Source organism: Bemisia tabaci, chromosome 6 (assembly GCF_918797505.1).
Source record: "Bemisia tabaci chromosome 6, PGI_BMITA_v3".
In the NCBI taxonomy this organism is placed as follows: Eukaryota; Metazoa; Arthropoda; class Insecta; order Hemiptera; family Aleyrodidae; genus Bemisia; species Bemisia tabaci.
Window position 1 is genome coordinate 20150076 of NC_092798.1, and position 27785 is coordinate 20177860.

At 38.1% G+C, this 27785-nt stretch overlaps 1 protein-coding gene across 1 annotated transcript; it reads right to left on the bottom strand.

Annotated features, from left to right (window-relative positions):
• Positions 1–117: 117 nt before the first annotated feature.
• Positions 118–27308, bottom strand: Ir25a (ionotropic receptor 25a). Its single transcript, XM_019059526.2, has 17 exons — positions 27125–27308; positions 23886–24038; positions 23124–23283; positions 22166–22308; positions 21232–21458; positions 20040–20221; positions 18861–18978; positions 16581–16808; positions 15344–15538; positions 14687–14886; positions 12505–12643; positions 11214–11464; positions 9417–9616; positions 3583–3715; positions 2913–3040; positions 1811–2036; positions 118–365 (listed from the first exon to the last, which is right to left on the bottom strand). The coding sequence occupies exons 1-17, from the start codon at positions 27234–27236 to the stop codon at positions 320–322; spliced, it is 2841 nt and encodes a 946-aa protein (XP_018915071.2). The 5' UTR covers positions 27237–27308; the 3' UTR covers positions 118–319.
• Positions 27309–27785: the final 477 nt, after the last annotated feature.

Here is a 27785-nt window from a genome sequence, read left to right on the forward strand (position 1 = left end):
TTCCAAATGGACACTTTCTGATAAGTTGCCTGAAAATGAGCTAATATTTTTAGGCTCTGATACATGTGTTAGCCATCCAAGATTGATCTTGTGTCACTTAATCTCTCAGAAATGAATTTAAATATCAAAAGAGGATGAAAAAAGTATGTTCAAGTTTTTCACCGTAAAGCTGTCACCACCTCATTTGTTGAGGAGCTCCTCTGTTTGCTCATCATATCACAGTAGACAATGATTGACGTTCTATTATTCATGTAATCATTTCCTTTAAGGTACCGGATATCTCTCATTCTCAGAGAACCAGCCATTCTTTCATCAAAGTTTACCAGTTGTCCGTCACAGTTGCAATTGGTCCCATCCGAGAGTGTCTGAAATATTCAAAAGGGAAGAAATAAAAACGGAAGCCTAATTGGTATCTTCCATAATGCGCTCACAGCACAAAATTACAAAAATAAAGCAGCAAGTGGACATGTGATTCAGGTTTTATAATTGTAGAAAAAATTAGTCTAAAATTTCTAGAATTTGAGCACATAACGTGTTGAAGTCAATAGATGAATATCCTTTAGAACACTGATCATTGCAATTTTCACCCAGAGTGTGCAAATTGTTTAAGTAATTCATAAATTGAAGTATGCTCATTGTGTAAACAGCTTCTTTGTATTGTCCATTGGGTCAAGATAGTTCATTCGTTGATGAAGTTAAATTTTTCAGATGCGGATTATATTTTGATTATTTTGCAACAAGAAATTACTATTTTTCGCTCATCCATAATAGCACGTATCTGCATAGAGAGAGTAATGACACAAATCGAGGGCAAACAAATGATACCACCTTACTAACAATTGTGGCCAAAAAGAGTTAGAGACTTTCCCACATTCTACAATATAAAATATGCAAGCTGATGATTTAGTTTTTCTCCAATTCTGTAGGGGAGCTTCTCAGTGACTCTGTAATGTACGGAAAAAGTACAAATCTGGCCCTATAATTAAATAAATGACGAAGTTTTCTTTTCGTCCTGCAAAATCACCAGATTGCATATAGGCAGTATCGTTCGTGAGCCACTGAAATGTTGTTTTTAAAATGAATCAGAAATACTAGTTTCGTATTGCAAATTGTGGTCCATTTGAACTTTCATTTAAAAAAATTCCCTCAATTTGTTTGCTACGAACAATTCCACCCTATGATCTCTGCAGTGGGGGAATAAAGGCATGGAATGGAAAAGGAGACTTGATGATGAGAAAGTCTCATAACGTAGATGGAATAAATTAAGAGATTTCAAAGATTCAGTTTCAACCAGCACAAGATTGACCTTAATCTATCAATCCTAGCTTAATATCATGTTGCACCTTGACTTTCTTCACAGGGTGTCCACAGGTTTGGAAAACCAGGAATTGTCGGGGAGTTCTATGAGGTCAGGGAATAGTCAGGAATTTCAATGAAGAAGACTGAAAGTTTGAAAAATTTTAAAACTGAAAAAAAGAAAAATGGAAAAAACATGAGTGCTAGTCACAATCAAACTAAGTCTCTGTCTAATTTGGGACTCAATACTCTGATTTACACTCGAAATGGTGAATAGAAGAATAATCTTCAATTAAAATTGAAACTTTGTTTTCAATGACTTAATACCTGAAGAAGAAAGGGTCACACGTATCTGTCGTTTGCAGTGACATTAACACAAAAGATTGTTACTTTTTAGTTCTGTATGTGCAGATTGTTGATGGGAAAAGTCAGGGTATTTCGTTTATTTTGGTATTGGAAAACCTGGAAAAGTCTGTGAATTATTTCTAGCCAGGTCCAAATATTAAAATTTTACCTTTTGAAGCCTTGTTGAATGCTTGCTTGTTTGCTTTGTGTTCTGAAGTCGGAAAATTTCCTTGATCCCTCGAAATTCTTGGATAGTTTTCCAGAGATAACTGGTTGGGCTGAATTCTCGTTAGTGGTGGATTTTGAGTTGTACTTATACTTGTACCACCAATATTCAAAGGCCAAAGTCACGCAAGCCAACCCGATTCCCACAAATATCACAATGAATACACCTCCTGGGAAAGGTACAAAAAATGAAATGAAGGTAATGAGAGGCTCAAGGCAAGAGTATGAATGTGCGAGAATCTAAAGGAAAAAACAATTGATTTGAATGATTCAATTTTGTCACATTTTGGTTAAGGTATCTCTAGTGCCATTTGGACTGCATTTTTCAATTAGGAACTAAAATTTCTGGCTCAGTTTAAAGACAACGTATGTACCATTAGTTTCCCCGAAGACATAGGTGTTTTTATAAATGAATAGGAAATGTAGTTCCTAATTGCAAAATGTAGTTCAATTGTGCTTAGGCGCTACATCGCCAAACTTCTCAAACTTGTTCAATTTTTTATGGGAAAAATAACGAACCAACTCACATGTTTTCTTACCAATTTTTTTCCTTTTTCTTCAAGATCAATCTCTAAAATTTTAATGTAAGAATGTGCAAAAGTTTTGGAGGAAGATTAAGACAAGATTGAGATGTCCAGCAACATAGCGTCTAAGTGTAAATGACGCTTGTGAAGTTTTGGCCGAGAGGTGAAGTTATAGTGAAGAGCTCAGTGCAGGGAAAGGCACTTTTTGGTTCTTGTGTTTCAGAAGTTTCTTTCAGAATAAGTGTTGAAAACGACAAGGTTAATTTTTCGAATACCGTTGTGATTTTATGTATTGCTCAATGAAAATTTCATGTAAGTTGACAAGGTAGTTTTGTCTCCAGAAAAATATGATTCGTTAAGATTCTGAAGTATGATGTGAAAGGGTCTTTTCTATTAACCGGTAATTTTCAGTATTCATAAGAGTCTGCTCTTTTCAAGAATCTGTTATTTCTATCATTATAGCTTATTCTTAAGTGAAATCTTTAAAAGAATGGAGAACCAAATTAATTTTTGTCTCTGTACCAATGTTGTAGATACTGATGCCATCAGACTGATTATCCTGGGTGTCGCATGTTTTCTTCATCTTGTTTTGATTCCACCATATTTCTTTCAGTTTTTCAAGTTTTCGCTTATTCAGGAGCAGCAAAATCCTGAAAATTTTAAAACATATCACTGTAAGGAATACTGCTCCAACTCAAAGGTAGTCAAAGCTTGATGTATGTTAAAAATATTTTTCTTTTTTTATTTGCGTTAATGCAAAAGGGAAAAATCTAGATCAAAGAAACCTTTGTACGCTTAATTTCAAGCTCGATGAGTTTTGTCAGTGTGCAGGTATAATTGGGACAATTTTGTCTCCAAATTCTCACCTTTAATTAATCGTATTATCTTCAACTTCTCTATCGTACAGAGGCAAAGGATACCTGAGATAAAGGATCCCAAATTGTCGTTGTACGTTTTAGAGTATGTTGACTTTAATATCAGTAAAATATTTATTTAGGCCCAGCTACTTATTTCTATTGAGACTCGAATGTTACTATAGGCATTGTTTGGAGGATTTTATCATGATGAAATTTCTTATTCCCACAGGAACATAGTTTTTCATCAGCTTAGTAACACAATGGCTGTAGTAGATTATAACTAGGAATTAACTGCCAAAAGTACATCATAACAGAATATAAATAAAAATTGTTACGCATTATTGAATTGATCTTTAAGAGGAGATCCTTGTTGCACTGCAATGGCGTACGGCTTTCTCGAAAACTCATCACCCACCATTTGAAGATCACAATTTGTCATGACTTGGTACCGAATATCTGTTGCATCTCCTAAAAAACAATTGCATGATTATTGATTGGTCACATTTGCTTCGAAGAGACTTATTTTCTTTGTCACTAAGTAATGTGTTTTCATGAAAATCAAATAGTGTTAATGAAAAATTCATTTTCTTAGTATTTTTAAATTTATTTCCTTTAGCAAATTTTAAATGACATCGTCCTTTTATCAATCTATCATCAGCCTGACTCATTAATTTTATTTTTTCGTCCAAAAAAAAAATGAAGAAAAAAATTGCAACTAAAAGGCAGTTGATTGGTGCTTGTTCATTAATATGAGTAGCGCATCAATGTACCTTTAAGATGCACTTATTAATCAACCAAGCGTATAGTCATCATCAGACATAATATGGAAATGATTGACTCACACTGTCAGTTTTTCTCACATGTTATGCAATCAAGTCTTACACGTGTTTTTTAAATTCTACACTAAAAAAAAAAGACGAGAAAGGCACGCTCTCAGTATTCAACAAGAGGAATTTTTGTATTGCACATCTATGCCCTGAGTTGTATGAAGGGAAGTTTTTCCATGATCATTGATATTCCATGATTGTATAAATTTCGAATCTGTCAATTGCTCGTTTTTGGAGTTTTATGCCGTTTTATGTTTGTTTAAGTTTCAACTTTGCTATATGATGATGGTCTTTTGAACTACGTAGTCACTTGAAAAATAGCTTGTGACCTTTATGTTCTCTGCCTGGCGGTTTTTTTTCCCTCCCATCAATGAATTTAAAAATTTTAAGATCTAGGTCAAAAAAAATTGCCTTTGGTTTGACCAATTGGTCCCCTCAATTCATTAAGATACTATTTTGAACTTTTAAATGAGCTTTTCTCCAAATACTGCACCTTTTACTTATGCCCTTTTTCCCGCATAGTCCCCTATTATGTTGAAATATTAATCAACTACAAAAATAAATACCATTCATATTATTGAGGAGAATTTTTACAATAACTTTTACTTATGTTAGGAGGGGGCACTTGAATGTAGTAGCTCTGTAATATATTATTTTACATATGTTGTAATATCATTGCATTCCAATAATTTTTATTGTGTCATCTCTTAAGTCTTGAGCTTGACATATCTCAGTTGAAGTTTTTGAGTCACTTGCTTTTTTAGCACAATGAGTTATAGCTCCTTTTAGATAATAAGCATCAGTTCAAACCATTGTATATCACACTTTTGTCAAACTTTCATTCATTAAGATGTTAAAATTCAAAGCTTACTATCATAGCAGTGACATTTTTTCACATTATTTTTTGCAATGATCGATAAAAAAATCAACATGTATCAATTTATTTCTCGAGGAAGTCTTGCACAGGTCTCTAGCTCATGCGATATTGTAATATAACATTGCAATGGAAATATTCCAAGACGTCCAGAACCTAGTATTTTAAAGAATATTTTTCATATTCCCAAGTATAATTGAAGCTTGCTTTTGAGGGTAGTTAATGTGGAAGTGTGTGCCCACATTACTCTCAGCAACAATGTGCTATTTAAAAAACACTTTTTTGATCATCAGATTTTTTTGTCAGACGTAAGAACATGTAAAACTCTTATTAAGTAATTCTTGGACAGCTCATGTGATAGCTTGTCCAACTGCTCAGGCAGTATAAAGTTGTCCGAATGAAGATCTTTAAAGTTTTATTTGATAAATTAATACTCTGGTGAGCAGTTAAGCTTTAAGCTCATAGTCCTTACATTCTGTAGTATGATATCATACTGAATTTCTCGAACAAATACTGTTCTTAAAAAATGGACTTTTCACCAAACATTTGGTGAACAGTTGAGTTGTAAATAATAAGATATTATTGGTGAAACTAGAAAAACATATTTTTAGTGCAATACATCATAAATTTCCGGATTTACTTTTTTTTTTATTTCAATACACATTTCAGTGTTTTTTAGCAGTGCAGAACTACATACATTGGGATTTTTGTAAAAAGACATAGAGTTTAGAGCTGGTGACTTATGTTAGATAGGCACTAGAGGCAAGCAGTGAGCATTCGTAAAAGGTACTTTTCACCAAATGCAATTCTCAGTTAGCAGAATGTACTTATGTGCAAACATTTCAAGAAAAGAAAGTTTTGTCCACGAAAGGCACCATTTTGATAATTTAACCATAATTTTTTAGTTTTCCTATTAGTTATCTGTAGAATTTGATTACCCTCAAACCTTGCCCTTGTAAAACTAAATTTTCATTAAATCCCATCTCAAAAACAGATAGGTCCTTTCTAAAAAAACCCAGTGTAGGTATTTCCACACTGCTCTGTGATTTCCAATTAATCGATATTCTCTTGAAGGTTCGTGTGATTATTTATCATTCTTCTCGGAGAATTCTCCGAGTACTTCTAGAAAAAAAGGCAAGTACCGAATACTCTTCGGTCAAAACAAATTTTGATGCACAACAATTCAGATTTGTGTTTTTTCATTTTCACCAACCCTAAGCTTAAAGCCGATCATTACTTAAATTACCAAAAAAGTGTGTTGTCAATCCTACCTGTGTCAGTATTTTATACTTTTGGCTTGTCAAAACTTTTACGAGTTAATTTGTATTTTTATAGTGTTATGTTGATGAATTCATGTCTATTTCTTGTTTAAATAAAAAGTACAAATAAAAAAATGTCTTTATTATTTTACATTCCGGATAGAGTAGTCACTACCAATATTCATAGCTAGAGGTACAGCTAAATCAATCAAAATCAGCCAAAAAATCTGATTTTTTGCCATTAATGTCTTTGAACTTCTGTATATTATTGTGTCTGCTTGAATAATCAAGCAGTGCACTCTTTCAGGAAATCCAACCCAAATAACTCTAGAACAAACACTCACAAACATATCTACCATATTTTTCTCAACTTCGGCTTTAAACTCGACAAGGAATGTTGACCATAACTCTGATAAGTCGAGAAAAGTTTAAAAAAAATTGAAAGCTGCCCGGCTTTTTTGATGGTTGGATCTGGATGCAACTATTCGTGGTCTTGTGATGTCCGTGTTGCATACTCAAAAAATTGCAGGCGCGCTGACTTTCTTTAGCACAACAAATGATGGCTGCGGTTGTTAGCTCTCAAAGGTTTTTTAACATAGGATTTACAGACGTTTTTACCATGAAATCCTCGAAATTTGGTTATGTCGTGTAGCACCATGGTAGCGTTGCAAAATTGTGCAGATTGCGGAAATGTTATCGGCGATTGCCTTTGTGAAAACGTTTTTGGCGGAAAATTTGCTTTATTTGGCAACGGCGCCTGATGCAACACGGCTCATTCGAATTCCGAGAATTTCATGGTAAACACGACTGAAAATTCATCGTGGAAAACCCTTGAGAACTAACAATCGAACTGCCGTACTAAGGAAAAACGCCGTATGAGCCTTTAGGCGTTACTGAATTTCCTTTGATAAATCACGAATTTTCGGCAATATTTATCAACATTTTCCTTTCGATTTTTCAGAGCATTTCGTTCGTAATTTGATCGTAACAGTCTAAAAATTTCAAGGAAATATATTGATAACTTTTCTCAAAAATAAACATTTTATTGGAGGAAATTCGGCAACTCTCAAATGTTCATACGGCATTTTCCTCAGCATGGCAGCGCAGCCATCATTCGTTGTGCCTAAGAAAGCCACAGTGCCTGCAATTGTTTCGTATGCAACACAGATTTCCCAAGACCACGAATACAGTTGCATCCACGAAAACAGAGGGGTTTGAGTATTTAATGATCCGCGATGCCTACGTCGAAATATTTTAGGCAGTAGATTTGCGGAAAGTTGCATCACTTGGCAATGCAGCCATTTACTCACCCGCATCTCAAGGATTCAATTGTAAAGGAGGTTGTAAAATAATGTACTTAGTTACGTAAATAACCCTTGAGAACTAAAAACTGCAGACGAACGCTTGCTTAAGAAAGCCAGTGCGCCTGCAATTTTTAGTGCACGCAACTCGGACATCCCGAGAACACGAATAGTTGCATCCCTATCTAGCCATTGAAAAAGCCCGAGCGCCTTCAATTATTTCCGCTTCCGATAGAAAACTGTATCACTCATTGTAGTCGTACCTATGTTGTTGCGCGAAAAAAGGGCGCTTCCTAAGTGGCAGTGATCGAGAAAAATAGCGATTTCATCGGTTGATCATCGCGATCATAGATACAGGTGGAAGTTTTCGCGATATTATTGAATAAAAAATTGAGATTTATGGCGTTAAATCGCTATGCATCGCAATTTTTTGTGCGATGAAATCGCGATCAATTTTCGTCGAAAATCTGAATTAAATCATCATATATCGCGATTTTTGTTTCGATAGTATCGCGATAAATTGCCGGGCGATAAAATCGATATTTTATTGCAATAAGATTGAGGATAATCGCTGAGATGTTGATGGTCCTAGCGATCCCTGGTAAAAATTGGCAGTAGAATCTGTGTTTCAAAATACCATATATCTACAGCCGGCTGTAAGATTTCCAATAGCTCCTACAGCCGGCAACACAATTTCTTATAGCATTTTATAGCCGATGGCGATTGAGCAACAGCCTGGCGATGAAGTGTATGCTAAACGTTCCTAATTACGGATGCTAGGACTTAGTGAGTTTTTCGACTACCGCTCTCTTTTTGGGCCGTAGTATCTTGATTTATTTTGCGAGGAAAGCTCCGTACTTTTGAAGGATGCCTGCCATTCCTACTACGTTGGAGCGCCTCCAATTTCTTATGATACTGTGCAACACCTCTGGTGTGAAATAGTTGCTTCAAGTGCCGTGGTACGCTGCGGTGCGGAGCGGCGGGCGGGCAGCCAGCTCAAAACGCGCATTGGCGCCTACAAACCTAAGAGGATACTTCAAGCATTGCGCAATGCGTGAAGTATCCCTGTTAGGTTTATAGGCGCCAGTGCGCCGCCGCTCCGCTTTGTGTTAGGCTCTAATATTTAGTCTCGTGGAGTCAGCGTTTTTCAACTCATGACTTTGAAATGTTTGCACCCTCTGTACGGATTATTCTCATTTTAATTGATGAAAAAAATATGGAGTAAATGAAAATATAATGTGCCTTTTGTAAATATTACGGTGATTCCATACAAACTCAAAGATTTACAAAGCACACGAATTTCTACACAATTTCTTATAGCCTTTTATAGCCGATGGCGAAAAAGCAACAGCCAGGCGATAAAGTGTAAAGCCCGGTGATAGGAACTATAGCCCGGCTGTATGATTTTTTCCACTCTCTACAGCCAGCTATATGATTTTCTATCGCCTTCTTCAGTTGGCTATAAGAACTCCTATGGTATTTTGAAACGCAGCTCCTATCGCCAATTTTTACCAGGGTATAGGTGGAAGTTTTCGCGATATTATTGAATAAAAAATTGAGATTTATGGTGTTAAATCGCTATGCAGCGCAATTTTTTGTTCGATAAAATCGCGATCAATTTTCGTCGAAAATCTGGATTAAATCGTCATATATCGCGATTTTTGTCTCGATAGTATCGCGATAAATTGCCGGGCGATAAAATCGATATTTTATTGCAATAAGATTGAGGATAATCGCTCAAATGTTTATGATCTTAGCGATTTTATCGCTGATAAAATCGCAATACATCGCGATTTTTCCGTTGAAAAATGCTACTTGGATTTGAGTATGTAATCAACTTGATACAGAGTAAATGTGTAGCTCTAAAATTAATGGATCCAGGTTAATCTTCTGGAACGGTAAACTTACCTAAGTAAGCAAACCCTTCACTGGAGGACTTTGACTTTCTCACTCGAGCAATGGCCTCCTCCAAGGTGCTAGGAAGGCCAGCAGAGGACATCGCCTGCCACATTTTGGTATATTTGTCACTCACCGGATAATCCCAGACGGCCAGTTTGGCCCTTTCAACATCCGAGAGACTGTCATTCAAGCTCATATCTTTCCATATCCTGGAACATTTCCATAATTCCAGTGGGTAACGAATGAAACAGTGCTCGGAACTCTTATTTACATTAAATTAGTAGAGGAGACCAGAAAGGAATCTAAGTATACCCATTGCTTGGTTTTCATGTATTCATAGGCACGTTCCACTCTTATTTGGACCGCGTTAGGCAGAAAGGAACCAAGTCACATCAGCTATTGCAAAAATTTCATTGCGCAATTCAATTTTTTGTAGAAAAACTTTTTTGCGGATTTTTGTGTTAATTTCAATGAATTATCTGCGTAGTACGAAGCGAATCTCGAGGGCAGTGGCGATTCTTGAGACTTGGCGACACTGTTTTTCTACATTTAAATGTATGTAAACCAATCGATTCTTGGTGAGGCACTTAAAGTCGATATTTTTAATGGATTTAAATATGGAGGAAAAACACTGCTGCCAACTTTCTAGACTCGCCACTGCTCCAGGGATCAGTGGACAACAAATTTGGGTAGGTAAGTATGAGAAGACCCCGGAAATTGGCGGGAATCGCCGGTCATGCAATCCGAGATGTCACACGGTGGATCGAGTCAATCAGAGAGGTCGGACAGGATATTTTTGACTGAAACCACAAATTTTTATGTTTATCTCGTCACATTTTGAATTTTAAGGAGTGCTTCTATAAGAGGATTTCACGAGGAAACCAATGAACCCACTTTTAAAACCCCAAAATTTTGTGGTAACGGAGTTATAGGTAAGCTTTTAAAGTGTCCTAATTTTGTCCGACTTCTCCCGTTGATTCGATCCACTGTGCGCCAGGTCTTGTTGCATTAAAAATAGGGGGTGCCACACGGCCCGAGATTCCAATTATGTCTCTTGTATTCAGTTAGTTAGTTATGTATGATTTTCAGACATTCAGCGTCTCAGGCTATTAACGTCCTTACAGGTAATTTTGAAAATGGGAGTATATACGAAAATCTAGATTTTTAAATTAAGAGAGGTGAAGAGTTTCAGAATTTTGGTAGTAATATTGGGTTCATCGCATGTAAGTGGGTTTGTATTTCTGTTGATTGTAGGGGAGTACACTGAAAAAAAAATCTCCGTGTATTTACTAAGAAAAAAAAAAAATGAAATCTTGGATGGATCCCTGGATGGATTGGATCCCTGAATTCTTGGTAAAATTACCAAGAATTCAGGGTTCTATTTGATCCCAGTTTTCTCTTGGTAAAATTACCATTTATGGAATTGATAATTTTACCAAGAATCTCGGTAAAATTATTGAACTTTCTCGGTAATTTTACTGGACCTTGGTAAAAACGCCAATATTTTTTATCGACTGTGGTAGAATTACCGAGATAAAATGGCAAAGTTACCAGGAATTGATTACCAATAAAAGTGGTATTCTTACCTGAAAAAAACAGTAAAAATGTCGGTTTTTAGGTAAGCTTACCAGTCTGTCATGGTGAAATTACCAATAATTGGTAAAAAAATTGAGATGGGAAAGGTACCAACGGACCTTGGTAAAAACGCCGAGAATTTTTTTTCAGTGTAGATCTGTGATTTGATGAGTGGAGGAAAAAATTGTCAGATACGTATATCTAATATTGGAAGAGGAGAGTGATATTTACTCATAAAATCGAGCCTCGATCTCTGCCATCCTTTTGAAGAAAGTCATGGCGGCGGAACCGTTGAGGGGAGCGTACTGTATCTTGTATTGTTTGGAGAGGTCATCGAGGGACTCAACGGGGGTGTCCAATCTTGAGACCGTGAGGAAGGCGGCCAAGTTAGCAGTGTAGGAAGCGATGATGATGAAACCGAAAAGCCACCAAGTGGCCGCCACCAGACGTCCGGATAGGTTTTTTGGTGCCTCCCCTCCTCCCTGAAAACCATGGAATCTTCAAGATGGACTACATTTTGTAATTTGGAACTATACATTCTAGCCCGGTTTAAAAACAACGTATGTTCCAATAGTTTTCCTATGCACATGAGTGTTTTTCCGGAAGAGCCAGAATAAAATTTATAATTCCAAATTGCAAAATGCTGGCCATGATAATCCTTGCGAAACGCCACATCAAATTTTGATCAAAATTGATTTAATGGAAACAACATCAGTTGCTCCTGAAATTAAATTAACCATCCTCCCTCTCCTTGCTTCGCTTTTCTCCTTCTTCTTCTTCTCCTCCTCCTTCTTCCTTGTTTTGATACCTAGGTAGGCTACCCATGTATTTTATATGTAAATTTTCGAAGAAAGGCATGATTCAAAGAGAAGGGGAAAATCAGAGAGGGCGAGGAAAGGGAGAGAAAAGGGGAGGGAGAGAAAGGGTGAGGAAATGCAGCTTTGGATGAAATATTTTAGATTAAAAGTAGCTTTTAACTATCATTCAATTCGACAGCATTTTGCGATTTGGAATTATAAATTCTGGCTCTTCTGGAAAAACACTTATGTGCATTGGAAAACTCTTGACACATACGATGTTTTCAAACCGGGCTAGAATTTATAGTTCCAAATTGCAAAATGTAGTCCAATTCAACCACGTTACTTTCTCGCATCGTTGGGATGTTGGGTGAAAAGTTGAAAACGAAAGTTTGATTCGGAAGACTAGGTGCATTACATTGGAAGAGGACGGCGCAATGCATTATACGCGTACGCTTGCTAATTGGACACAATTGGTTAAAAAAAGTTGATGAATTCTGAAATGAAGGCCACGAAAAATTTCGAGTAGGTACTTAGATGCCTCAAGAGTAGAGGTAGACCCGTTCGATAGGTATGCCATTTTTTGCCTATCTTTCAGTTCCTTTAAGTGTATTCATGTTAAGTTTACATATATTGTCATAATTTCCGCGTATTACATTTGTGATTGTCGTAAGTATATGTATTTTCAGTTGCGTGATCGGGCATTGTAACTTTTAATGTTATACCTGAGGGGTGAGAGAGGTCATGCAGAACCAGAGACATTCCTTGAGAGTAAACTCTCGTTTTTCTTCATCGTCCTTGTACTTTTCGCGGTTGTTCTGATAGCTGTATGGACTCCATCGATCAAATACCCACATAAGGAAGCTGAAATTTTATAATCGTCATGTTATATTAAGGAAATACTTACTATCATAACGTATTAATAGTACATGAATAGCAGATCAAACGACGTATATCGATGGAAAAGTGCGAAATCACATATCCCCATTGTGTCGTTTCAAAATTTTCGCTCCCATTATATTTTACCAAAAATAAACGAGCCAACTTAATAACGTGAAATTTTTACTGCAAATTCTGGTAGTCGCACGACAAAGATACGCGGTTTCGCACTTCGGCCATCGGCATGCGAAGGTCTCCATTAAATAATTAAATGAATGACTAAGCTTTAAAATTGCGCCTCTTCGATTAAGACGCTACCGTGGTTAAAAATTGGCGATAGGGGCTGCGTTTCAAAATACCATAGGAGTTCTTATAGCCGACTGAATGGGCGATAGAAAATCATACAGCTGGCTGTAGAAAGTGGAAAAAAGTATACGGCCGGACTAAACGAAGCGATAAAAAATTATACAGCCGGGCGGCTATAGTTCCTATCGCCGGGCTTTACACTTTATCGCGTGGCTGTTGCTTTTTCGCCATCGGCTATAAAAGGCTATAAGAAATTGTGTAGAAATTCGTGTGCTTTGTAAATCCTTAAGTTTGTACGGAATCACCTTAATATTTACAAAACGCACATTATATTTTCCTTTACTACATATTTTTTTCCATCAATTAAAATGAGAATAATCCATACAGAGTGTGCAAACATTTCAAAGTCATGAGTTGAAAAACGCTGACTCCACAAGATTAAATATTAGAGCCTAACACAAAGCGGAGCGGCGGCGCACTGGCGCCTACAAACCTAACAGGGATACTTCACGTATTGCGCAATGCGTGAAGTATCCCTGTTAGGTTTGAAGGCGCCAATGCGCGTTTGGAGCTGGCTGCCCGCCCGCCGCTCCGCAGCGTACCACGGCGCTTGAAGCAACTATTTCACACCAGAGGTATTGCACAGTATCATAAGAAATTGAAGGCGCTCCAACATAGTAGGAATGGCAGGCATCCTTCAAAAGTACGGAGCTTTCCTCGCAAAATAAATCAAGATACTACGGCCCAAAAAGAGAGCGGTAGTCGAAAAACTCACTAAGTCCTAGCATCCGTAATTAGGAACGTTTAGCATACACTTTATCGCCAGGCTGTTGCTCAATCGCCATCGGCTATAAAATGCTATAAGAAATTGTGTTGCCGGTTGTAGGAGCTATTGGAAATCTTACAGCCGGCTGTAGGTCTATGGTATTTTGGAACACAGATTCTACTGCCAATTTTTACCAGGGTACAAGTCTCAGCCAATTTGTTTTAACCATAAAGCTGACCAATATTTACCCTTAAAAATTTCTGCAGAAGTTCTTCACTCATTCAAAAACATCTACAGAAAAATGTCAACAAAATATCTTGATTGAGTACCCAGTTATCTTCAAAAAAGTTAAATAAAATATCCAGAGCTTTTTAAATGTATCCATGGAGGTAGCCTCATACTTCCTTCATACTTCCTTTTGGTTCATCAAGAGATCGACAGGTATGCTATGGTAAAGTGAAGTGGAGACCTCAGTAGAAGATTTCACGCTTTTTTCACTGATGCCATCAGTTTCGAGAGAAAAAATTCTGCCAAAGCTGTGTCTTAAAAGTTACATACCAAACTTGGTATTTCAAGAAAATGTTAGCCTCGGTTTCTAACCGAACATGCACCAACAAGTCATAGATGCCTTCATCGTTCGACATTGAATATATTTCTCTTATCTTCCAAGAGTCATTTGTATGCAAAATTGTTGTCGTTTTCAATATATAGATATCCGTAAAAAATAAGACATTTTAAATAAACCAGAATGTGAGTGAGATATAGTCTTCTGGAAAACTCCACCCCTTCTTCCATAAGAAATTGGCTTCCTTCTCTAGTGAATCTTTGTGACGTAAAATGGGAAATTTTTAATCCGGGAAGGAATACGTTTCTTTGTTACCTACTAGCTAATTTCTCCCGCGTTTAATGATCCAGGTGCACCATACGTTTTTTCAAAGTTGGATAGGCTCACTCACCTCGTGAAAAAGTAAGCCCCCAAAATGCAGATCCACACATCTTGTTCCAGAACGGTCAAGAATTTGAACAGAGAAGTAGGAGCCTTTTGTTTCTTCATCAGAATCGTAATGCCCACCAAATCGTAGTATGGCACCGTAAAGTCAACGACATTTTCCCGTTCAGCCATGACGGAAAGAGAGCCCAAAGCTATATCCGCTCTCTGAAAAGAATCAAAATCGAGCCACTCTAGTATTTTGTTTTGACATGGGCGCAACCTTTCATTTACCAGTTAATGATAGAAATTTTCAAGACACTGCACAAAAAACTTTAACGAGATTTCTTGTCTTGTGATGATTTTATTCATATTCTGTATCTATACTGGGTCTTTGATTATAATACTACGAAAATGGTAATAGGAAACAAATGAACGTGACTGAACTGGTGCAAGCAACTATTACCACTCCCAAGCCGTTCATGTTGCCTAATCAGATTTTGAAGGCGAACTTTCCAAGACGAACGTGCGTCGCAAGTGTTTCGCTCCAAGCTAAAGAATAGTTCAGCGATCTTATCAATTGAGAGAGAACGCCGAAGTATGAATCATTTCAGTCCATCCATCCACGTGCTCGTATGGACACAAGTTCAACAGGTCATGACACAGTGAACATTTTTCGTCTTACTTTTTCAACGAGTTCTTTAATCATGCCATTCCACTGTCCATTCTCGTCCATGTTGCCGAAGTTGTTGTCCGGGACGACATATATTTCGTACTCGAACCCTATTTGGCTCTTGATTTCCTCGATGAGATCGATGCAGTAGCCCGAAAATTTCCAGTTCCCGTTTTCATCTTTCTCGCGCATGATGAAAGGATGTTGCTAAAATCAAAACAAAATTCCGCATGAAATATTGGTTATTGCAGATTGATCACTGGCAGCAGGATGAGAAATTACACTTTAAAAAAAAAAGTCGAAAAAAAATGTCTGTGATGGAAGGGTTTGCCCTTACCCTGACACAAAAAAAGTCCAAGAGTTAATTATGCAGGCTTCTGTGGATCTTATGGATAGGTTAATTGGACTTGACCTTCCAGGAAAGAACCACGCCGCGTGCAGTGGCGTGGCGTGCTTCGCGATATATCGCATGATCTGCCGTTTAAACCTATGGAAAAGGATCGATAAACAGGGTGTTCGCAGAACACCTTAATAATCGATTCTTTACCATGAGTTTCAATTTCATTTCTATCGATATATCGCAATTCACGCCACTCCACTGGCCGCGTGGAGTTAAATAGAAAAATCCCTTCGACTTCTACAAGACTCGAAACCATGAAAAAATCATGAAATGTAAGATCACGATTGGGATACTGAGAAACTTTTTAGGTAAAAGTAACGGGCCGTCCATAATTCACGTCATCCAAGTAGGAGGAGGGGGGAGGGTCTCCGATGGATGACGTTGGGTGACGGAGAGGGAGGCAGGGATCAAGGCAAGGATGACATAAGCTTTCCTGAGTGCAAAAAAGTTGAAAATGCTTGCTTAAAATTTGATTATGTCTAACGATTTTTATCGATTTTCAGCGTTTTCCCCCTAAAGGGGGGGGGGGCTACGCCAAGGATGACGTAATTTTTTTTTTTTGGGGGGGGGGGGTCTAGCAGAAGATAACGGTTGGAGACGGGGAGTGAGGAAGGGGTCGAGAAATAGAAAAATGGATGACATGATTTATGGATGGCCCTTAAGATAGGCGCAAGACAAGTCCAAAATCGCATCTTTTTCAGGGCATATCCATCCATCAGATTCTCCGTCAATTTGAGGGGTTTCGCGTTGAGGACCTATAATTCCTGGTGCGATGTTTATAGAAACATGATTCATGATGCATGAGCATGATGATTCAAACAATGCGATGACTGGTTGCAGCAATCGTACCAAAACCGTAACAATCCGATAGTTGGTGACAGCTGAGAAATTTGCCAATGCATGTGCATCTTTGATCAGGATGGGCGAGTGCAGCGAGGATTTCCATGAGCCGACGGTTTCTGCGCTGATACTTTGTCCGTTGATCACCGTGACTTTGTCCAGTTTCATGACGAACTCCTCAAAACTGTGACCGTTGGTTTCAATCACGAACGGAGCGTACAAAGGACGCTCCGAGACCTTCAATACGAGAAATCATATACAACAGTACATATCAGTATTAAAACTGGCAGAAAACGGTAAAAATTAAAGTGATTATGTTTTTTTTATATAATTTTTATACATTATCAATGAGAATGATTAACTCAAGTCTGCGGAGTCGGTTATCATCTTGCAGAAATCTCTTAAAATAATTTATTTTACTTATATCTATACGTATAAATATAAATTAGTGAATGTGGAACAAATGCAAAGAACTAATCAAGGAAAACTGTCGATTAATGTATCTATAAAAAATAAAACATGAGCAGAGACTTGCAACATCACAATCGGAGCAACGCATTTTCCGACTTCAAGCACTGCAGTTCTAAAAAACTGCAATGAACAACAGACTTCTTCGCACGAGGCCAGTCCAACTTGTATGACCGGCCTCAATGTTTATTTCATGTATTGGAAATATTATATCGCATGACAGCCAAAATCTGAGGTCAGATTCGAATTCCTCGTTGAAAATCAGTTGGAAACCATGTATGAAACGTCAGAATCGCATGAGGGGAAGGGTATGTACCGGTTCCTCCACATCGACGTGGGTGGTCACTGGGTCAGGAGTGAAGGAAACAGATTAGAGACATCAGCTCTCGGAAACGAAATCGAATTCTCTCGGTGGTGGCGCTTCCGCAAATTCTTGAGCAATTGCGGCGCGGCACAAAGGAATTCGAGAGCGCACCAGACAGAGTGGCGACAGGTGGCGCGCGATGGGCCTTCGATGTGAGTTGCGGGAGGGGAGGGATAACTCGGCGCGACTTGTGGTTCACTGTTGCGCCGTCAGAGAGCGTTGATCATCGGATAGCGCAAGTGCATTAATTCGCATCTTTTCTGGACGATAATAAGGGAGGTTTAGCTTACAGTTTTTTGTATTTAACTTCTGAAATGTTTTATATGTCTCGTGCCTCGTTGGCTATTATTTTCAGAAGGGTGAAAAGACATGGCTAAAAGCTGAGCTTCACCTCTCAAATCATCAGCGCTGGCAAATCACAGGGCGCCGTAAAAAATTATATATGCTACCGAGACTCCATGCCCGACGACGAATGCATCGAGTTGCACCAATTTTTGTGGGTAATCTACTGCCGTTAGGACTTAAAGGTGGGAAGACTCTTTGCAGAAACCCGGGATGGACCTTGAACTAATGTTCGGGTGACACAATATTGCCGACTCGAAGTCTTCTTATCTTTTATTCGTTTGATGAATCCAGGTGAAAATCAAAGTTGAGTAGTATAAAATCCATAATATTGTTTGGTAATTTATCATATACTTCTTGACACATTCGAATGTGAAATTTTACTTTTGTCCATTTAATCTCATCTTCGTCCCACTGATTAATTCTTTATTTTGCACCCTGTGCCGTCGAATTTTATTGTACCGACTCAAATAGCATTGTCATCTCAAGTAACAATGGCCCGGTCAAGAGAAAAATAACGTTTCGGATTTTACAAAGGTTTGTAAAGAATCAAAAGAAAAGCAAATTTTTATTTTTTTTATTTTTTGGAAAATACTCATTATTTAAACAAGTATTCTGACTCTGATTGAAACAATTCAGTAATTTTTGGAGTTCAATTGTTTTTTTATTTTTATTTTTAGGAGGCATCCTGTACCATTTATACGTAACAATTTACAATGATGTAAAAGTCAACGTGAAAAGGTCTTATAGAATGAAGTTGAAGGCTTTTCTTTGTCGTTGTCAGAATGTAATAGTCTCAACCACTCAAAACGCCTTCAATTCCTTGAGTATGCAATCCGCGCTCCGGAACGTCAAAATAGTTGCATGCAGCGCCGTAGCACACTTCTACAAATGAGGACTCCTAGACCAAGTTCCATATAGATCATTTCAAACATCGTCTCGCACTTCAATCCCAACTATTCATGCACGTATCCCCCCCCCCCCCCCCCAAATACTATCGTCTGAGCTATCAATGATACCATTAAACTTGGTTTCCTTAAAGCACTCACTGTTTGAAGGCAAAGACAAGGAGGAGGAGGACGACAGTTTTAAACATTTATTTTTCGGAAGCATACCTGACGAAGATGTCTCCTCAAATCCAAGTCAACGCGAATGGGCACATTATCGCTGTTGTACTCCTCACACGTTATGTAGGTAATATTCTTGGGCCATTCGCCGCTTGTCAACATGGATCTGGAGTCGAAAAAAGATTTAAATGTAGTATTAAAACCAGTTTGAAGTCTACTTGATGGATCAGTGAAAAATAATGCACAGAAACGGTAAACATTTCAAGCGCTTAGCGAATGCAGACCAGCGGTATGATCATTGAAATTGATAGATAAAAAGATAGACAAAAGAGGCAAAAAGAAAATGGAGCGATCCTATTGGTGGAGGCGGGTGGTTGCAATGGACGAAGGAGGTAAGTCATGGACTAACTAACAGCTATACCCACGAGAGACTCTATAGTTAGTCCATCATTTTACTCCTTTGTCTTTCAACCACCTATACATTCCAACCGACAGGACCGGAGCCATTTTTTTTGTCTTTTTTGTCCATCGCATTGTCCATCAATTTCGATGATCAGCCCGCTGAAGTTGTACTCGCATTTTTTGATTCAGCTCAATTTCTCAAAGGTAGGTGATCTCGTCATTTTCTTACGTTTTACGTTAGTAATCCCCTTTATGATAAGTGACGTGAATTTTTTTCTGTAAGGATTTTTTCTTGCTTTACATTTATATTTGTTTTTATTTCACAGGAAAGTACTGGAATGATGACATTTAGAAGAGGTAGCGCTTCAAAATATTTTCTATCCATGGCTAATGAACTCTTCTTGGATTACATTTTCTAATATTTATCTCTTGTTCTCCTTCTAAGGATAGGTTTTATCATTTCATTTATCCGTCAATTCAGTGCCTTATTTCTTTTGAGTTAAGTTCAACAGTTCGATCAAGACCTAATTTTTCTTGATTGCCTTCCAAGAAAATAGCATACACGGTGTTTCAAATTTTGAAGCCAGTAAGCGCAATTTTTCGAGCGACTTTGAGCTTTTTTGGTTTATGTGACAAAAGTTCGGCTTAGTTTAAAATTTCAGCCACGGACTGATACCTTCGCTTGGCAAAACGAGTGCTCCATAGAATTCCTTCCCGATCACACGACGCAGTATAAAAGACTGTACAATTGTACATTACTATTTTTAGATTTTGCAATATTTTTTCAGTTAAAATAATCCGGTAGATCAACTATACAATCCTTACTTCATCGCCAAGAGTGATCGGACAGCCAAATCGAGGTAGAATGTAGCAGTGATTTCTGGTTCGGAGGTGAAGCTGTACGTGGTTCTAAGATTAGACAATCGCTCTTTATTTTCAGGGCTCGGTTCCGGTTTGACGAGAATGATGGTAGCGTTTGAGCATCCGCAACGTAGTGATCCTTTATCCTGAAAACAAAAAAATTGATTCACACTTGCGTGATAGAAAATAAATGTAAAGGGTTCGGGGCTTTTTGAAAACCTGCAAGATTTTTGTGTTTTTTTTACTAAGCAAAAAAACATCCGTTGCATGCCACTCTAATGTAACTGCACCCACCTGAATTCCTTCCTTCTTAACCGCGGTGTAAATAGCTGTGAGGAGAAGCCCCCCTCCCCCCACTCGAGGCTCTCTAATCACACTGGAGCATTACTTGAAGGGTTTATGATCCCCCTGGCCCTTGCCTCTTATTCTTAATATTATCTATTTTATGAAATCATCCAAGTCATGCAGTGCGGGAGAGGATGGGACAATATGACTATACCGAGTGTATGATAACAACCGCATTTGTGTCCAGGGGCGGACTGGCAGTCGAAAAGTTAGGAGGCGAGCTAGATTTGGGGGCCCCTCCAGTCGTTCGGGGGCCCCTCCCTCGGAAAATTTTGAAAATTTCACACTTTTTCAACGCAACTTCAAGGATTTTCGGAGTCAAATTCAAGCGTATTTGAACTTCAAAATAACCTATTCTCAGGATTCTTTGGGGGCCCTGGCCCCCTCAGTACTTCTAGAGCCCCAGGAGCCTACTAGATGTCCCTGTGTATTCTGTATTATAAGTTTTAGGCGACCTTTTATGTCTCATAGAGACACATTTTCAAGGATTTTGAGGCTTCGGAGTGACTGAAAAGGATTGGAAAACTACAACGTTACGGGGTAAAAAACAATGATTCGAAAAAAATCGCCGCGGGGGCCCTTCGGGATTCCGCGGCAATTGTTAGGAGGCGATCGCCTCCCCGTTGTGCCCAACCTTCTGATTGGTCGGAGTATTTCTTTTAAAGCTACCAGGTCATAAGATAATTGAAAAAAAATGTGAAAAAAAAGAAAAATTGAGAGCCGCCGTTACTTCTCGATGCGCAGTGAACTACATCTACAAGAAAATAGCGCTAGTGCCATATTTCAGAAAATGAGTTTCCACCATCATTACCTGAGTGATGGCGTACCAGGCGTACTTCCTCCCGAAAAACTTTTGTGCGTTGGCATTGTCGAGGACGGTTTTTATGGTAGTAAGACGGCCCAAGATGAAGTAGTTGACGATGTCCAAGTCTCGAAATTGGGTTAGCTGTCGGCGAATACTTTTGACGTCCTCCACTCGAGCGATGATGTGGCGGGTTGGAATGTTTTGAAGCAGGGATTTGTATTTGTGCTCCATCACTAAAGTAGGAATATACACACTATTTTAGTAGTAATAGACATTTCTCCATGCACTGAGCTATGGAGGAACAGGGGGCCTACTCCCCACAATTTTTTTTAGTCCCCTCTTTAAAAAAAAGTCTGATTCAGCTACTTTTGGACTGCATGGACGTCCAAGTACCTTAAAGCTCCAGATTCTCTACTTTACAAAGAGCTAACGTCTAGCAAAAAAAAAGAAAAAAAAAAAAAAAAAAAAAAAAAAAAAAAAAAAAAAAAAAACGACAAAGAAAATGAAACTTGGAACGAGCACAGCGCTAGAGTCTTTCAAGAAAAAACCGGAAACCACTACTATTTAAATTTGAACATTTGCCTGGGTAAAGAAATTGAATTTTTGACCCATATTGTCTGATCAACTTTTAAAATACTTGTCATGTGACACCCATATAAAATCATTCATGATATACCACGGCTCTATCATTATACTGAAAAAAAAGCGTATCTGACATCGGAAGCTCCTCTTTTAAGTAAAAAAGAAAAAATAATGACCGATGATGAAAAAAAATATTTCCTCTAATTGCCACCTAGATCGGCCCTCTAGCCTATTGCTATCTAGATTTGTGAGTATTCACGTGCCAGCGAGGTTTTTTTAAACTGCATTTGCAGATGCCATGATATCAGATGCTTTCTTTTTTAGACATGTTTTTTCCTGATATTGTTAGGTAACTTACCGAATGAGTCATCGTACAATATTCCAGTGTCTGTGATATTTTGTGCCACCACAATACTTCTGATCACCTCTGGAATCATGTCGGCCGGTGGGTTGACTTGGATCAGATATTTCAGTTGCTCCCCGTCCAAATTCTTCCATTGTCTGTAAGGCAAACACCAGAATAAAATACATGTGCAGATTTTATGTGACCTCTGGATCCAGTTTGTGGTCTGTGGCTCATAGACGAAACTTCCAAACCACGTATCTCGGTTTGCGACGTCGCAGACTTCCTGTAATATTTTATTTTTAAAATGGAAAATTACTCAACGGCAATTCTCAAAAATTGCCGTGATTTTTCTTCGAGGTGCGAGAGAAATTCTGCAAAAACTTCAAGAACACTCGGTGATTTGTTCGTCATTTAAAAAAATGAAATAGGAGCGGAGATTTTCAAACATCGCAAACGAGATACATGGTTAAGGAGTTCCACCGTCGATATGAAATACTTATATGGAGTGCAATATACCCTTGCAAGACGAAGTTCTTCAAGAGCAAGCTCTCTCCAGAAATCTGTCATGGAGACCTGTTACTTCTTTATTATTTTCTAATTTCGTGTTGTTATACTTTCAGCATCAATAAAAGTTTTGAATGAACGTTCAATTTTACACGCTTCAGTATATTTTGTCATACATTTTTTGAAAAAACAATTGTATAAATAATTATTTTTCTTCTCTCATTTTTAATAAGACACACTGAAGTTAGATTTTAGCAAATTACATTCGCAGCAAAATTTCGTCAGACTATACGGTAGATAATATTTACTTACACCTAGCATGCTCCAATAAGTCTTCAAATCAAAAGGAACTACCTACATCGTGACCTGGTCTCTGAGACCCATAAGAATACATATATGACACGGCTCAAGTCATGGTTAAGATAGTCCCTTATAATGTAAATACGTCCAATTGTCCTATGCTCACCTGACATCGCCGTCCTGCCCAAAAGATGCGCTGATTGTAGGAATTCCCAATGCCGCTGTGAAAGTTTTGACTGCCTCAGATGGAATGCCACTCATGGTGAAATCAATCAGGATATGCGGCGGTTTCCCATCCTTCACAGACGCGTTGTATGTAGCGCATACTGAAAACATGAGATCGACATTATTAATATCATCTGGCTTGATCTGCGAAATAGATGAGTAGAATTATGCACCAGAGAAATGCAAATAATTGTGTACAGAATTGATAGATTTTATCATTTTTCTGGTTGATTTTAATGCCAAAATAGATTCGTAAAACTGATTGATTCGATTTTTCTCACAGTTCATCAGTTTTTAGCTAACTCTAACAGAAGAGTGGTCTATATTTGAACCAAATTTCTTGATTGAATCCAAAGTCAGCCAGGACCAGGGTTAAATATTTTCGCCATCTTTCTCTTTCTTTTTGTGTGTGCAAAACTTTTAAAAGACTCCAATTTAAGACGCACGAATGAGGTAATATGACAAAATCAAGTCATACAATTAATCGATTAAAATCCAGTAACCAGTATAAAGCTCTCTATAAATAACTCAACTTATATTTTCAAGCTCGATATGACCATTTCGACACTGCTGTTGTGTGGGGTTGCATGGGCGTCATTTTGAAGGCGAATTCAGAAACTCCAATTTAGTTCATATACACAGGCTGTGGGAACCGCTTGGGTATGAGACAAAGAGAGAGGCTCCTTGTATAATGTATACTCACAATTCTCCAGAATGACCTCTGCATCCTGTGTGGCAATGGAAACAGGATAGTTACCGCCAATGTGGATACCAAGTCTCGGATTCCGACGGATGTAGTTCAGAGCCACCTCCATGGCCTTAGAACCAATCAGATTACTCTCTTCATTGACAAACACTGAAAAAGAATACATCGAAAAGATTCAGAACTGTTACTGGGATAGTTCAATAGTTGGCTTCCATACTTTCTGTCGCATATCTACAAAGTCTATACACAGAATAATAAAAGAAATATTGACGGTGAAACTCCTAAACTATACGAATCTCGTTTGCGGTGTCTAAAAATCTCCACTTCTGTTTTATTTTTTAGAGAAGAAAAAAATCAATATCACTCCTCGAAGGTTTCTCAGAGTTTGCCTCGCACAGAGAAAACAAGTTGCAGATGTTTTTAAGAATGGACGTTGGGTGTAGTTCTCCATTTAAAGAAAAAAGTATAACAGAAAGTCTGCAACGTTGCAAACCGTGATTTGGTGGTTTTACCATCCATATGCGTCAATATCGTGGAAACATCTCTATTGGTTTGTATTGACGCATCTATATAAAAGAAGTTTATTTTTGGAATCCATATGATTTCCCTGTGGAATTCGTCCGTATGGAAATATCATTATAGAATATCCGCATGAATGCATCCGTCGCAGTCAATTACCAATCACCGGCGATCTGTATGTTAAGTAATGTGGTCCACGTGTTGTCTCGATAAATTGTATCAGTAGAGTAACGATTTGATAGGTAATGGTTTTTAAAAGCATGATCTCGGTTTGGAGCGCCTTCATTTTTTGTGATACTTTACGCCTTGCCACGGAGTTAGTTTAGTTGCGTGTGCGATCTAAACCTAACTGAAGGATCAAGGAGTTCACTAAACATTATGTGTGTGGCGAACAAACTAAATGTGTTTGCTACTACACTACCATGTTTTTACATGTGTAGGAGGAAAAATTCTCGAGGAAATAGGAGACGGAAAGGAAATATTTTTGAAGAGCATTCTACCCTTTTCTATCCCTTCTCATGACCCATTTTGTTTTCGTCTAATTTACAGTGTTACATCGATTTTATTATTTCTTATTTTGAGAAATAGGACAGCAAAAACTTCTATCTTTTCAAGGTCAAGATTTTTATTTTCTTTCTATCACCGCACGTGGAACCTACATTCGTTACATTTTTTCAAGTCGTTAAAATGTTGACTTACTTTCTGCCGAAATCATTCATTCGTTTGAAATGGGAATTGCGTCGCAAAACTGTCGATTTTTTTTTTGTTTACGTTCTTTTTGGGATAGTAACACCTATCTCATAAAACACTCTCATAAGGGAGAGAACGTAACTCAAATGTTATTTTATTCAGCGCACCTTGTGGTCATAAGAGTTTTGTTTGACTCTTCGACAAAATGCCAAAGAGCCAAACAAAGCCAATTAAGAATTTGAACCTAAAAATAATAATACCCAAGGAGAATAATTATTCTTTAAAGGGGGAATGCTGTTGGTGATTTACAAATTTTAAAAGCAACAAAGTAGTTTTATGATTTTCGGCGAATTGACATGATTTTAGCTTGACTTAAGCTCAATTTGAAGAAGATGGTCTCAGCACATGCATTTTGTTATAAAAAATAAATACCGAGAAAACATAATAAAAAATAAAGTAAACATTGTGGAAATCTGTATGATAAGAGGGCTATTTTCCAGCTTCCGTCTAAAATGGGCTGATGTTGGGGAAATATGAGCCTCCCCTCCCCCTTCACCCCCCTCTCCCCTCCTTCCCTCTCTCCCTCCCTCAGATTCATACTAACATTTATGTTATTGTAGGAATAAGGTCAAAATAACTAAATATACTTATTAGGGAACAAAAAAAAGAGAAGTTTTTTCTCGTCTTTTCTCCCTTAAAAGACTAGGTCTGAGACTCTGAAGCAAGGATAAAAATTGCTGAAAAGGCACCACCGGCTTAAAATTTGAATGCCGAAAGCTATAGTTTTTGGCCACAAAACGGCAACGTTTGACCGGAGTTAAATCATTAACGTCGTGAATGGTCATTACTCATCAACAAGTAGCTTCGAGTGTGTAAGTGCAATAATGAGGTCAGCTTTCTTCTGTGGAACGGTGGTTGTCCGATGAGGGATGTGCGCAAGTAATTCTTTCGTTTACTTTCCGTCGCTGATTTTTTGTCGTTATAATGCACCCTACCACAGATGATTCGAGCAAGAAAAGAATTGGACGATCAGACGCTTTTAAAGACATTAAGTCTCATTAAGATGGTAGAGGTGATTTAATACATAATAAACTTCATCTTTTATTTTTTTCGCACACCCATCCCTCTTGTAAGACAACCATGGCATAGGGAACCTCCTTACAAACTAATGTACACTTAAGAAATCTTCCTCGTCTTCCTCAACTTTAAATAAGTCTTTTTGGGACTCCCTTAAATATATTCGGAGGATTTTTTATCTTCACCCCCATTTAGCTTTTCCTCTTGTGACGCAGCGAATACACAAGACATGTCGTCACGAACTGGTGGCTTTTGAAAAATTCCCCTCCCCCTTACTTTTCAATATTATTTTCGAGGCTCCTTTAAAAATGTGCCGAGCAGTTTTTATTTTCTACTTCATACATTTGATCTTCTTATCACGCTTCAATGCCGAGCAGCACGTAGCGCATCGTGATTAAGCATTTGCCCCCCCCCCCCCCCCGGTCATGACATTCCGTGATATTTTTACACTCGCTCCATAGATTCAAATTCTTAATATCCCAAATGTAGTACTAGTAGTTTTATTGCTATTGAAGACAAAAGAGACAAAAATACCGAGAGCAAAAATTATTTAATTATTCGAAATTATTAAAAAAAAAAAATATTGAAAGTGAAACCGCAAAAATGCGTATCTCGGTTGCGGTATCTTGAAATCTCCGTCTCTATTTTATTTTTTAAAAGAAACCCGAACCAACACTTTGGCTTGAAATTTTCACAGAATATCCTTTATAGAAAGAAAAAAATTCACTTAAATTTTCAAAAAAATTAAATTCAGTAGTTTTCCATGTAGGAAATGAAGTAAGCCAGGAAATCTGCAAACCGAGTTACGCGTTTCTGTAATTTCACCAGCGATATATTGCCCATACATTATGCTGTTCAATTTTTTAATTACTCCCACTGAAAAAAATTCTCTGTTTGGATTCAATGGAAAATGAGCGATTGCAAGAATGACTCGATTCAGAATTACTCACTGAAATTGATGGTCTGAGCGCTCCCATCCACGGCCGAGAAGATCGCGGAGAAGAGCAAAAACCCGAGACACAACTTGAATTTCCACGTCATTTTTCGAAAGAGCCCGAGCATGGCGCGCGCCGGGGTTGATGCGGCCACCAAGACTTCCGGTCCCGAAATCGTAGTTCCGGACGGCGCTTTTGTGTCCATCGGCGTTCCCGTGGCAACGCCTAAAGTTCAAACAAGCATCAATGTTTAAGCATTAACAAGTATCTCCCGCCGCGCCGGTGGTCACGAAAAGATGCGCCAATCGAAGGCGACAAAGTGACAGGCCGTTGTTTCGCCTCGCCACACAGTGGATCGAATCAATGGGATGTCGACAGATTTACAACTTGAAAAACTATAACTCCGTTTATATTCGCAGGCAATTAGCAATCGCGGCAATTTGAAGCGTTCACACGTTGTTCAATAAATCGCAATAATGCGCATCGGATATGCAATTAGAAGGTTATGGCTTCAAAGTCATGAGCACGCTGAAGCGCCTCATTTTTGTGAACTCTACGCTTGTCCGATGTTAGTTTGTTGCCTGTCCATCTCAACCAACAATGTTACGGAGTTCACTGCACGCTCTCTAAGAGCAATTTTTGCCTGTTTTAAGGATGGAAAGTGTCTATTCACATT

Coding starts and splice junctions, on each gene's coding strand:
- Ir25a (XM_019059526.2), bottom strand. CDS start 27,236: ATGCTCGGGCTCTTTCGAAAAATGACGTGGAAATTCAAGTTGTGTCTC. Junction 20,222..21,231: donor CCTGGTACGCCATCACTCAG/GTAATGATGGTG, acceptor TTTTGTTTTCAG/GATAAAGGATCACTACGTTG. Junction 366..1,810: donor ATTCAACAAGGCTTCAAAAG/GTAAAATTTTAA, acceptor TGAATATTTCAG/ACACTCTCGGATGGGACCAA.